Source organism: Panthera uncia, chromosome F1 (genome assembly GCF_023721935.1).
Source record: "Panthera uncia isolate 11264 chromosome F1, Puncia_PCG_1.0, whole genome shotgun sequence".
Taxonomy (NCBI): Eukaryota; Metazoa; Chordata; class Mammalia; order Carnivora; family Felidae; genus Panthera; species Panthera uncia.
The window spans coordinates 61,871,749-61,885,697 of NC_064813.1; the positions used below are offsets into that span (position 1 = coordinate 61,871,749).

The window sequence follows — 13,949 nt, forward strand, 5'->3', positions numbered from 1 at the left end:
ACACCCTTTCTTTTATTGGTTGTACCATCTTTTTTTTCTTTTTTAATTTTTTTATGTTTATTTATATTTGAGAGAGAGAGAGAGAGAGAGAGCAAGCAGGCAAGGGGCAGAGAGAAAGGGAGACACAGAATCGAGGCAGGCTCCAGGCTCTGAGCTGTCAGCACAGAGCCCGACGCGGGGCTCGAACCCACGAACTGTGAGATCATGACCTGAGCCAAAGTCGGACGCTTAACCGACTGAGCCACCCAGGCTCCCCCCCATCCTTTTTTTTTTTTTTTTTTTTTTTTTTTTGGAAAAAGAGTGAGAGACAAGTACGCATGTGCAAGCAGGGGAGGGGCAGAGGAAGGGTGGAGGGTAGAAGAGAGAGAATCCCAAGCAGGCTCCACATTCAGCACAGAGCCCAACCAGGAACTCGATTCCATGACCCTGGGATCATGACCTGACCTGAAATCAAGAATCGGATGCTCAACCGACGGAGCCACTCAGGGGCCCCATAAAACTTTTTAACTGACGATACCACGGAATTGTTTTGGACGCCGATTGTTGTTTATTTACTATGGAAATTTTCCCACACACCACAACGAAAGAAAGACGACACACCCAACTTTGATGATTGTCAACATTTTGCCGATCTTGTTTCCTCCATCTTGGGCTTCCTGCCCCACCCCCAGAGTATTTCAAGCAAATGCCAGCGTATCGTTTCACCTTCAACTGAAACACACACTGTGTATTAGTGCCTATTATGCCATAAGCACTGTGCTTAACCTTTTCTGGACCTCAAATTAAAGGAACGTTAACAGTCAAGGCTAATCCTGTACCATCCATGTCTATTCTCGTCCGACACTAATCTTCCCCCGTGTCTGGGTGCACAGTTTTCAATACCTATAAACGCTATGGGAATTACTGCAGATCTTCAATGTTCTGCTTCATCAGAAAATATTCCTTTGTTATGGGTCTTTACAATATTGCCGGCTGAGGTCACTCGGTTGTGTTTAATGCAACAGAGGAGCAATTTCACTACTGGGCTGACATGCTGGGTTAATAAATTAGGGTGGACCGATCAGACAGTATTCGATAACCTTAAGAACTCACAGCGCTTTAGGACTTTAAAAGTACTTCGCAAAACCTAAAGAAAAGGTAGTGTGGCAATATTCACAGTCAGTAATATCTACTTTTATCTTAAAGAAAACACATGAGTTTGGCTTCCCAGTAACAATTTGAGAGATGGTTATTAGACTGGTTATTAGAATGGTTATTTGACTTTAACTTTCATTAAACTTTAGGCCCATGATACTCAATTACTTCTTAGTACATAACGTGAGGTATTTTTGTACCACGTTTTAAGAAAGCAGAGTTAGCTGGCAAATGCTATAACTGGCTTCAGGGAGGACAGATCTTAGGAAACTCTGTGATTTATAAATTGCAAAAAAAAAAAAAAAAAAACCTTCAACAGGCTAGAAAACCTGAAGATTTGCAAAGATGGGAAAACACCAACTAGTCACTGAGACAGAATTCCTAAGAGCAGGAAGTTATTACCCAGGGGTGAAAACCCTTCATAAGTCAGGACAGAAATATAAACCCTGATGAGAAAATAGTCTACAGACTCTTATCTGGGTCTTGCCAAAGACATTTCAATCAGGAGACCTGAAAGAATCCTGTAAGACACTAGTGTCTGCCTGGGCTGGGGAAGGGCTTGAAGAATGTGAGGAGAGGGCTCGAAAGGAGTTACAGCAAAGTATGCATACGTCACTTTTTTTTTTTTTTAATTTTTTAAGCTTTATTTATTTTAATTTTTTTTTTTACATTTATTTATTTTTGAGAGACAAAGTGAGAGTGGGGGAGGGGCAGAGAGAGAGGGAGACACAGGATCGGAAGCAGGCTCCAGGCTCTGAGCTGTCAGCACAGAGCCCGACGTGGGGCTCGAACCCACAGACTGTGAGATCATGACCTGAGCCGAAGTCAGATGCTCAACTGACTGAGCCACCCAGGCGCCCCAAAGCTTTTTTTTTTTATTAATTTTTTTTTAACGTTTATTTATTTTTGAGACAGAGAGAGACAGAGCATGAACGGGGGAGGGTCAGAGAGAGACGGAGACACAGAATCTGAAACAGGCTCCAGGCTCTGAGCGGTCAGCACAGAGCCCGACGCGGGGCTTGAACTCACGGACCGCGAGATCATGACCTGAGACGAAGTCGGCTGCTTAACCGACTGAGCCACCCAGGCGCCTCAAGCTTGCTTTATTTTTGAGAGAGAGAGAGAAAGAGAGAGAGAGAGAGCATGAATGGGGGAGGAGCAGAGAGAGGGAGACACAGAATCTGAAGCAGGCTCCAGGCTCTAAGCTGTCAGCACAGAGCCCACTCACGAACTTGAACTCACAAACCAAACCATGAGACCATGATCTGAGCCGAAGTCGGACGCTCAATCGACTGAGCCACCCAGGCGCCCCTATACATCACTTTTTATCAAACAACTTTAGCCTCTTTCAGACCTTTTCGCTTGGATTCTAACAAAATAATCTGCCACCAAATAACAGATGTGCAATCCCAGCACATTCTTTTATTTGAGGCAGTATAAAATAATTTAGAAAACAGAAACAAGGCAAGGAAAACAAAGCGTGTTTTGGTTCTGTTGGTTTTGAAATCAGGTGTGATAAAGCACTGGGTTTCAACACTTACATCCGAGCCCACACTTCTCACGGTGTTTTGTAGGACAGGTTTAGTCACAGAGAGTTTTCCATTCGCCAGGCTGTTAGCCACAGGGGCCGGCACCACATTCACCATGGGATTAGGTAGTTGCGTGGCTCCCCCGGTGACAGCAAGGACCGGGGCAGGAGAGGGCAGGACTCCAGGTGCCTGAAGCTGGACCACGGCAGGCGAAGAGAGCACTACTGTTGGACCTGAGTGCAGAAAGAAGGAAAGGAATCACAGCGTGCACCACCGTTGAGGCAGAGGATGCCGAACACTCAGGTCTCTTCTGCGGCTGTAACAGGAAGATGACACTGAAGGGATTTAAAACCACCAATGAAGGGGGTGCCTGGGTGGTTTAGTTGCTTAGGCGTCTGGCTCTTGATTTTGCAGGTCATGATCTCACAGCTTCATGGGTTCGAGCCCTGCACTGGGCTCTATGCTGATAGCACAGAGCCTGCTTGGGATTCTCCCTTTCTCCCTCTGTCCCTCCCCTGCTTGTGCTCTCTCTCTCAAAATAAATAAATAAACATTAAAAAAAAACAGAAACAAAAACCCCACCAATTAAAACATAATCAATAGCAGCACACACACAAACTTCTGTTGTTGTATTTTTAATGAAAACTAAATTTGTTCCCTTTGAAGTTATCATTAATAATGTATTTCCATATTTTTTCTCAACTGCATGTGTGCCAAACTTGGTAAGTTATACATAGATTTTTCTATCAACCTCTGAAATTAGTACTAAAAAATATTTTTCATATTGTAAGTAACAAGACTTTTATACTGAACACTGAGAGCCACGTATTTTATTTTATTTTTTAAATTGTTTTTAATGTTTATTTTTGAAAGAGAGAGAGAGAAAGAGAGTGAGCGGGCAAAGGGCAGAGAGACAGGGAGACACAGAATCCAAAGCAGGCTCCAGGCTCTGAGCTGTCAGCACAGAGCCCGACACGGGGCTCAAACCCATGAACTGCGAGATCATAACCTGAGCCAAAGGTGGTCATGGCTCAACTGACTGAGCCACCCAGGCGCCCCAAGAGAGCCATGTATTTTAAACTAATCGGATTTAGAAATACAACACCAAAAATATATAAACGGTGATTCAGTAACTCAATACTTGGAAAGACAGGAGCTACAAATATCAAAATGTTAAGACTTGCAGCTATATTTATAATAGCCAAAATACAGATGCAACCCAAGTGTGCATCAAGAGATGAATGGATGAGGATGTGGTAAATACAGGCAATGGAATACATAAAAAAGAACGAGATCTTGCTGTTTGCAACAACATGAATGGATCTAGATAACATAATGCTACGTGAAATAAGTCAGAGAAAGACAAATACTGTATGATTTCATTCATATGTGGAATTTAAGAAACAAAACAAACCAACAGAGAAAAGGGACAAACAGCAACAAAAACCAGACCCTTAAATACAGAGAACGGGTGGTCGCCAGTGGGGAGGAGGGTGGGAAAAGGGTGAGATAAAGGGATGTAGAGCACACTTCCTGTGATGAGCACTGAGTAACGTATAGAGTTGTTCAGGCGTTACCTGCACACCCGAAACTAGTAGGACTGTATGTTAATTAGACTTCAATTAAAAATATACTTTTGGGGGTGCCTGGGTGGCTCAGTCAGTTGAGCGGCTGACTTCGGCTCAGGTCGTGATCTCACAGCTCGAAGGCTCGTGAGTTCGAGCCCCGCGTCGGGCTCTGTGCTGACAGCTCAGAGCCTGGAGCCTGCTTCGGATTCTGTGTCTCCCCCTCTCTGACCCTCCCCTGCTCACACTCTGTCTCTGTCTGTCTCTCTCTCTCTCTCAAAAATAAACAAACGTTAGGAAAAAAATTTTTAATATATTTTTTATAAAGTTGTTCACGATATCCTTGTTTAAAAAAATGTTAAAACCATCTGAGATGAATTCGCAGCTAACAGGCACAGGAAACATAAATCCGTAATTTAAAACAGTCTGTAGACAATACCAACTCCCCCTACACACACAAAATGGCCTACAAATCTGTTCTCAATCCTCACATTTAACATTATTTTTTCAATTATGTTAATTGGAGAATCAGTATCATTAACCTAAAGAAGACTCCTATAACTCATAACTGTGGTCTATTAAAAATCTTACTTGCCTGCTCAATGTTTCCTTTCAGATCCGGCCAATTTTATCAGGTGCTGAAAGCCTCCCCCAATATCCACAGCTGCTTGAGCAAAATATCTAACAAAATAAAGGTACTAAAGTAACCAGCAACTAAAATTACATAAATATTTATAATTCTTCTTTAAGGGGAAAAAAAAAAGGCATTATACTTTCAGACAGTGTAACATGACCCACGTAAAACTCAGCTCGGTATTTCAAAGGATCAAGGAAAACTGAAAATCTAAATAATACTTCGGAACACCTGTTTGTTAAGAACACCTGTCTTAGCATAAAAAAAAAGTCACATCTATTAAACCAAAGTCTTTGTTTCAGATGGCCTCAAAAAGCATACTATAAGTAGAATTTAGTTAATAGCATTACATCCCAGATAAATTATTAAATTAGCACAAAAGATGTAAAAGTAATACGTACAATTTACTTGGACAAAAATGATCACTAAACATTTTTATCTTCTTTTCCCTTGGACTCCTTTTATGAAACAAAAACGTATAAAATAAGGAAATGACTCAGAAGCAGATATAAATATGCTTAGACCAAATGTGCAAATATAAAAATAAATTAAATAAATAGCATGTGACCAAATGTCAAGTTTTTTAGTAACACTTGTTAAGAAACCACAACACTCGTTATTAACTCATTATTATGTAAAACTTCAACCAAGGGGTCCCACCCTGAATATAAGTATTTTTCTTTAACATCAAAAAGTATGGGGCAACTGGGTGGCTCAGTCGGTGAAGCATCCAACTTCAGTTCAAGTCACGATCTCACAGCTCTTGGGTTCGAGCCCCGCGTCAGGCTCTGTGCTGACGGCTCAGAGCCTGGAGCCTGCTTCAGATTCTGTCTCCATCTCTCTCTGCCCCTCTCCCTCCCTCCCTCTCTCTCTCTCTCTCATACACACACAAAAGTAAATAAATATTAAAAAGAAAAAATTTTTTTAAAAAGTATCATGGCCACCCAAGATGGTCAGGGCTGTCCATTCAGTTTCCAGGGACTGAAAAATACATGTTGAGAAAAGGCTATTAAGAACTTAGTAAAAATTTAAAATAAATCTGTAGTTTATCACTCGGAACTATAGCCACAAAAATCTGAAAACCCGGAGTACAAAGATATATAAAACAAATTATCCAGTGTATAGAAAATGCCTGCCCCCTATATGGGTTTGCAGATGCCTTTTGCACAATGCCCAAGGCTACCACTCCCACCACCCACACCTTAGGTCCACAGTTTGCAGGCTGGGAACCACTTGACCTAAAACCATACTTTGAGAAAGAGCATTATTAGAAGCAGTGTTCCACGTCTTGTGAGTTTCAAAAGTACAATAAAAAGGTCCCGAAATGAAACACTGTTCGGTGAACTTGGGGATTATTCCAAAGACAAGAGTGGGTAAGCGTAAAGCGTTAAGTCATTTCAAAGAGAGGGATCACACTTCTAGTTCCAGCTAACACATGCAGGAGGCTTCGGGATATTTCTTCAACTCAGAAGAATAACCCAAGTCTGTCCTGTCTGTGGCCTAGCTGGCAGCATCCCCTTGCTGAGAGAACCACATCATGCAGTGAGGGAGACAGAGCACCACTGAGGCAAGGTCTGTGGACCGAATGTGGCTCCGAGTCCAACCAGGCCACCGCCGCCTCCTGTTTTCTGTAACGCACGTCAAGCCCTCTCGTCCCAGGGTACACAACTATCCCCAAATCAGCTAGCATCTAAACCGAGGATCCTCTAAATACTCCAGGCCTGCTTGGGTCTCAAGACTGAATGGGGAGAAATTTCTAATACGACGTGTTCAAGAAAAACTCAGAGTGACTTGCTCAACACGGACCCAAAGGTGCTCACAGATCATAAAACGTAATGCAAAGAACTGTTCTGGGCCTCAGTTAGCAGCTGAACATAGTGACGGCTGTTCCTAGCGTGGAAACGGTCCAAAAGGACATACCAAAAGGCTGTTTATCCCTTTCAGCCTGCTCAAAATCCTCTTAGGCATTACACGCAAATCCCCCTTAACAGAACATGGCTAGATTCAATGCTAAATGCTTCTATGTATGACTCATCAATTGTAATAGTTCTTTCTTGTCAATCTTCTTCAGAGGCTTCAAACTATGTATCCAGCACTGCTGAATGCCTACCTTGTCTAAAATAGGACAGCTATGCGACCTGGGGTAAATAATTTCTCTGTGTCTTAATTTTCTCCTATGTAAAATGAAGATAATAATAGTCCCTATCCTCACAGAGCTGATGTAAGGATTCAACAAGATAATGCACTGAAACACTTATAACAGTGTCTGCCACACAGAAAAAAACCTCAATGTTGGCTGTTATTTATTATTAACTGCCATTTCTGTATAATAATAGCTTCCATGAAGGGTACTGCATGAATTATTAATTCATTAGTTCTCATAGTGACTGCTATTTAACTGTTTACATAAACGTGTGAACTCCCAGTTAGAATTGTTGAGATCAAGGGGCACATCTCTGCGTTCTTTTAGCGGCAACAAAGTAGTATGGTGACTAATTACAGGCCGTGAGCCAGACCCCCTGGGCCCAGGTTCTGACTCTACCTCGCATGAGCAGAATGACCTGGGGCAAGTTATATCACTTCCATCGTCTGTTTCAATGACTTGCGCTATCATCCACTCAAAAAGCCCAAGACAGGGGGTGCTTGGGTGGCTCAGTCGGTTGAGCATCCGACTTCAGCCCACGTCATGATCTCGCAGTTTGTGGGTTCGAGCCCCGCATCGGGCTCTGCGCTGACAGCTCAGAGCCTGGAGCCTGCTTCAGATTCTGTGTCTCCCTCTCTCTTTGCACCTCCCCTGCTTGCACTCTATCAAAAATGAATAAACATTAAAAAATTAAAAAAAAAAAAAAAAAGCCCAAAACAGGATACATTCCGCTCTATCCTTCGTTCCCCTTCCAAACCATCCGATCACCAAGCCTGTGATTCTGCACTTTCCCATACTCGCACTCTCCATCCTGGATCTCCGTTCTCACTGATACAGCAGGCTTTCACCAGCCCTCACCTGCACTCCTCCTAACACTCTTAGCGGACTTAGGGGCAGAAATTGTTCCAGGCAGACAGAACGGTCTGAGCCAAGAAACTAGGGAAAACATGAGAATTCAAGGGACAGCGGCCAGATTCATCAGGCTAGAAGAGGAAGTTGGGTTTATAAAAAGGAGTGATTATAATGTAAAGTTAGAAAACGAAACTAGAGCCAAACCATGGTGCGCCTGACTTCCAAGTGAGAGAATTTGAACTTAATCCTGTAAGAATTACTTCTCTTTTAATAGTAAAATATTTACTGCTGATACTTATGTTGATTACCTGTAAAATGCCTTTCCTGTATTTCCCCTCTACCTGTTTCAAATAAATGGAAGACATACTTAAAGCTGTATGTTTTCATAATACCAACTCTCTAGATTGTACTACAAAAACAGACAAGCACTTTATATTAGCACCTGCTCCCCAAACGTAAGTACTATCTTCAGATAATGGGAAGGCACTGACATTCTGAATAATGTGTGATTCAGGTTTCTGAACCTGATAACCTGCTCAGAAAAGAAGTTTGTCTTCTATCACTCAAGCATGATCTGCTAAGAGCAAATTCTTAGCAATACCCTTTGCTTTACACACTTGTCATAATAACGTCAAGTGTTGCTTTGTATACTTGTGTTTTAATACATTACGGGAACTATAACGAGGTTCTTCACAAGTTTAAATTCTTAGCCTTTGGGAAGATACAGACCCTTCTGAAATCCCGATAAAAGTTTTGGAGACTACTCCTTGAAAAATCCACATATACAATAAATCTTACATCTTATTTCAAGGAGTTCATGAACACTTTACATCCATTCACAGACCACAAGCATACCCATTCTGTAGGACCACTATTTTTTGCACAATAAAGGCAGCAGTTCTGACCCTGCACTGAAAGCACAGGTATCTCAGGTTTGTCGGCGGGGGGGGGGGGGGGGGGGGGGGGGGGGGGGGGGGAGGTTGGTAGAGATTGATGGATTTTTCACTGGCTTGTCCAGTCTCCCACCTGGTTCTCTTTGTCAATGTCCTATTGTTCACGACCTTAGAATAGAACAAAACTAACAAATCAACTAGAAATCAAATTTATGACCTTTGCTCTCATTAAAACTTGCTCTTCTTGCTCCAAAGAAGTGAATGAACAACCCAGAGCTGGGAACAGCGCCATAAAGACAAGTGTAACAATGGTGGTTTGTTTATAACCCATGCCCCATTAAGACCTAGTCCTAAATTCAGGGAAAGAACATTAAACAAATTTTCCTTTACTCTTGTGTGCACATAGCAATATGAAGAGAGTGATAGGCAATCTGCCTAAGACATCTCCATGTGCAAATGATTCCTATATCTGCACAGTTACCAAATCCTCAAACATGAACTTCTCTCAACTTCTTGCAACGCTAGATGTAATTCCTGCAGAATCAAGTATGTGAGGCCATCTGGTGGATAAAATATAGAAACACACACATTCTTAACTACATGAAGACAAGCATTCAGATTCTTGTTTTTTTATTTTATTTTATTTATTTTTTTTTTTTACATTTATTTATTTTTGATAGACAGAGACAGAGGACAAGTGGGGGAGGGGCAGAGAGAGGAGAAGACACAGAATCCAAAGCAGGCTCCAGGCTCCAGGCTCCGAGCTGTCAGCACCGAGCCCGATGCGGGGCTCAAACTCACAAACCGTGAGACCACGACCTGAGCCGAAGTCGGACACCCAACCGACTGAGCCACCCAGGAGCCCCCAGATTCCTTTCTAATGCCCCTACTCACGATCATGTTTACCAAACCATGTTGCCTCTGCAGAGACTAAGAGCCTGATCCTTTTGCCAAAACTCACCTATTAGACCTGTGATGTTATTTTACATACTGACCTGTTCTTAAAAACAAGAGTTCAGGGGCACCTGGGTGGCTCAGTTGGTTAAGCATCTGACTTCATGATCTCATGGTTTGTGAGTTCAAGTCCCACATCGGGCTCTCTGCTGCCAGCGCAGAGCCTGATCTGGATCCTCTGTCCCTCTTTCTCTCTGTCCCTCCCCTGCTCGTGTGCACTTTCTTTTTCTGTCCTTCTCTCTCAAAAATAAATAAACGTTAAAAAAAAGTTTAAAACAAAAAACAAGAGTTCATAGACACAAAAACCTCAAGATGAAATGATACCAAGGAAGTTTCCCAGATTTTCTTCTTCATTACAAGTGGCTATACAAAATCACAAGCCTGACAGTTGTTTTCCTAACTAAAACTGTAAGAAAAAAGACGTATCAAACATAACTCATCTGGAGAGCGATCTCTCTTGTTAGGATAGGAACGACGTATTAGTCATCTCTGCGAATCCTCAAAACCAAGGACAATTCCTGGCACTCAGCGTGTGCTCAGAAATTATAACCCAAGATAAAACAAATGACATGACGCAACCTTAGTGCCCATCACTTAAACACACACAGCCTCAAATTCTACTCAGGTACCTTTAGCGGGTGCAGGATGTATGCTGATAATTGGTTGCTGTTTTGCCAATGGCATCAGTGTTGGCAGTGTCTGAATTATGATGGTTTTTGCTGGAACGCTGGAGTTTGTCTGAGTCTTGGGTGCCGCTGGAAGTATTAAAGGCTTGGGCTGAATTGAAGGTTTTGAAGTCATCTGAATTTTTTTCTTTGGAGTCATTCCATTTGCTGGAGAAAATCCAAACAAATCACAAATCAATCTGAAAGCAATTCCCAGAACACAGCTTCCATTACACACCTTTTTCTACACATTATCTTGACTTCTTAGTAAATATCCTCAACTGGAGTTTAAGCATAGCCACTCTAGATCTTACTGGACTCAAGAAAGGTCCTTAATCTGAGGTCTTCCCCTTTTCTTTTCAGGTACAATTGATATATAACCTTATATTAATTTCAGGTGTACGACATGATTCGGTATTTGTATCATGTAATGATCATCACAGTAAGTCAAATTACCACGTTAGCACAGTTACAATTTTTAGGATAATTTTTAAGATGTAATCTCTTAGCAACTTTCTAATATGCAACACAGTATTATTAACTACAGTCACCATGCTATACACGACATCTCCATGACTTATTTATTTTATAAATAGTGAGAGGGGCGCCTGGGCGGCTCAGTTGGTGGAGCGACCAACTTCGGCTCGGGTCATGATCTCAGAGTTTGTGAGTTTGAGCCCCGCGTCGGGGTCTGTGCTGACAGCTTGGAGCCTGGAGCCTGCTTCAGATTCTTTCTCTCTCTCTCTCTCTCTCTCTCTGCCCCTCCCCCCACTCATGCTCTGTCTCTATCTCAGAAATAAATAAACATTAAAAAAAAAAAAATTATAAGTAGTGAGATCTTCCTTTCTGACCAAGCCGCAGCTTTGGGAAGGGGATATATGAACTGGTAAAGGAGAATAGCTAAAATCAGTGAATAAAGCCTAAAGATTAAGAGGTAATAAATGTCACAACTAAATGGCCTTCACAATCAAGATCTTCAACTGAATCTTGGCATTCTCTCTTGAAAACGATGAGGCCTACTTCTACTTTAAAGCATTTTTCACCTAGAAAGACAAAACCACCAAAGAAGAGGATTCCCTGCCTTTCCTCTCCACATTAACTAACCATAACAAACAAAACAGGTCCACTCTTTTAAAACCAAAAACCCAGCTTAATAAACATGAACTTAATCCAACGTTTTCTTTTTAAAAACGGAACCTAAGCTCAGTCCAAGTTAGGACATGGAGTCATACCAACTCTGCTCCTAGGGCCAATGATGGGCTTATCTTCTTTCAGTGGCTCTGCCGAGGAGGGACTATGAGAGCTTTCGCCGTACAAGGAAAGGGGAGACATCTGGGAAGCAGAAGACAAATCCAACTCCTCCTGTAGCAACATGAAACACAAACAGATTCATGCAGAAGCATACAGTCCTTGAGCAGAGAATTGCTTAGAGGGGCAAGATCCATACATAAGCAGATAAATGCTTCACGACAACTTCAAGGCAAAGGTGTAATATATTTGAAACTTTGTATACTAAGTACTAAGAGACTGGATAAATAAGCATTATCCATCAATACTAGGGAAAAATAACCCGAACTGCAGAGTATTCTATGTTATCCTCTCATATTAAAGATGGGAATCACTGATCTGCTTCTACGTTTCCTCCCACAAGCTTGGTATTTATTTGGTTCCTAGCTATACAAACATTTAGTATATGATAAGTCTATGGTGAAAATGCCAATATCCTTTTCCCCCAGTCTCCTATTCAGTCTTACAAGAAACTCAAAACAAATAGTTCTTACTAATTTTTATTCTTTATTTATTAATGCTGTCTTTGTCCCAAATGTTTTGAAAGAAAGACAAACACTAAAAGGAACAGGGCTATTTAATGGATGAATTGGTAATACAGAGATGTACAAAGATAACATTTTCCAAGTCTTAACATTTAGCAGATCTGTCTCATTTTGTCGGCATACGGAAATTTAACATAGGATAAAAGTAGCATTTCTATTTTGAGAGAAAAAGATGTTACATATAATAATAGAATAGACCTACATAAATACATCATACCATCTTCAAAATACTCTGTAAGATTATTAAAAGGAAAATTAAGAGGGGCGCCTGGGTGGCTCAGCAGGTTGAGCACCTGACTTGATTTCGGCTTGGGTCATGATTTCATGGTTCGTGGGTTTGAGCTCCACACTGGGCTCTACACTGGTTGTGTGGAGTCTGCTTGGGATATTCCCTCTCTCTCTCTTTCGAAAATAAATAAATAAACTTAAAAAAATATTTTTTTTTAATTAAGAGAATATTCGTTTACTCTAAGCATAATGTAGTCTCCCTTAATTTAAAACAAAAAAAAAAAAAAAAAAAAAACACCCAGAAGCCATAAAGGAAGAAGAAAGAAATTTGAACAAACAGTAATTAAAATATTTTATAATAAAAAATAGACCAGGGGCGCCTGGGTGGCTCAGTCCGTTGAGTGCCTGACTTCGGCTCGGGTCATGATCTCACAGTTGGTGGGTTCGAGCCCCACATCGGGCTCTGTGCTGACAGCTCGGAGCCTGGAGCCTGTTTCAGATTCTGTGTCTCCCTCTCTCTCTGCCCCTCCCCCACTCGCACTCTGTCTCCCTCGGTCTCAAAAATAAATAAACACTAAAAAAAATTTTTTTTAAATAAATAACTAATAAAAAAAATAGACCATAAAGTTAAAAGATACATACTGGGGCACATATCTGCCCAAGATAGACAAGGACAGGAACAGCCACTTCAATGAAAAAAATGCAAATGGTAACCAAAGGCAAGTTTTTTAAAAAAATCTTTTTTTTTTTTTTTTTTTTCGATCAGAAGAAAAGAAGTTAAAATGACTTGGAGAAAATAGGGGAGAAATGGTCATTCCCAGTCATGCCGGTGAGAATGAGAGCTCTGTCGCTCACTGATCCTCAACAACTACTCAGCCCCAGCCACACACTGGTCTCTATGAACCTTACAGTATTTCAGAGTGTATCTGGGAGAAACCAAAGAGTACAAGCTAACAACACAAGAGGATACGATTATCTTCATGGCCTTAGATGCTTAAAAGGTTATTTCATAACATTCAGCAAGTATTCCTCATAAAAGTCCTAAAACACAAGAATTAGAGGGATACTTTCTTAACATCAAAAAAAACAAAAAAAAACAAAAAAACAGAAACTATGGGGCACCTGGGGGGCTCAGTCAGCTGAGTGTCGGACTTCGGCTCAGGTCACGATCTCACGGTTTTTGAGTTCGAGCCCCACGTCGGGCTCTGTGCAGCTCAGAGCCTGGAGCCTGCTTCGGATTCTGTGTCTCCCTCTCTCTGCCCCTCACCTGCTTGATTGCTCGCTCTTTCTCTATCTTTCTCTCTCAAAAATAAAACATTAAAAAAAATTTTAAAAATCCATTCTAGGTTCTATGACCAAAGCATTACAAAAACAGACCATCTTAGAGCCTTCCCTGTCCTCAAAGAATGTATATTCTAACAGGCAGGAGAGAGGGCACCAGGGAGAAAAGACAGTAAGCCAATAAACAAAAAAAAATATTGGATACTGGTAAAGTGCAAAGAAAATGAAATCATGAAGGC

At 41.4% G+C, this 13,949-nt stretch overlaps 1 protein-coding gene across 5 annotated transcripts in view; it reads right to left on the reverse strand.

The window, feature by feature from the left end:
- The window catches only part of ATF6 (activating transcription factor 6), a 198,685-nt gene that overhangs the window by 167,341 nt on the left and 17,395 nt on the right, over positions 1–13,949 (reverse strand). For all 5 annotated transcript variants that reach the window (XM_049635268.1, XM_049635270.1, XM_049635267.1 and 2 more), the window contains exons 5-7: positions 11,602–11,731; positions 10,334–10,537; positions 2,676–2,896 (exon numbers count right to left, since the gene is read on the reverse strand). In XM_049635268.1, coding sequence (XP_049491225.1) covers positions 2,676–2,896; positions 10,334–10,537; positions 11,602–11,731 — 555 coding nt within the window. The remainder of the gene's footprint in view (positions 1–2,675; positions 2,897–10,333; positions 10,538–11,601; positions 11,732–13,949) is intronic.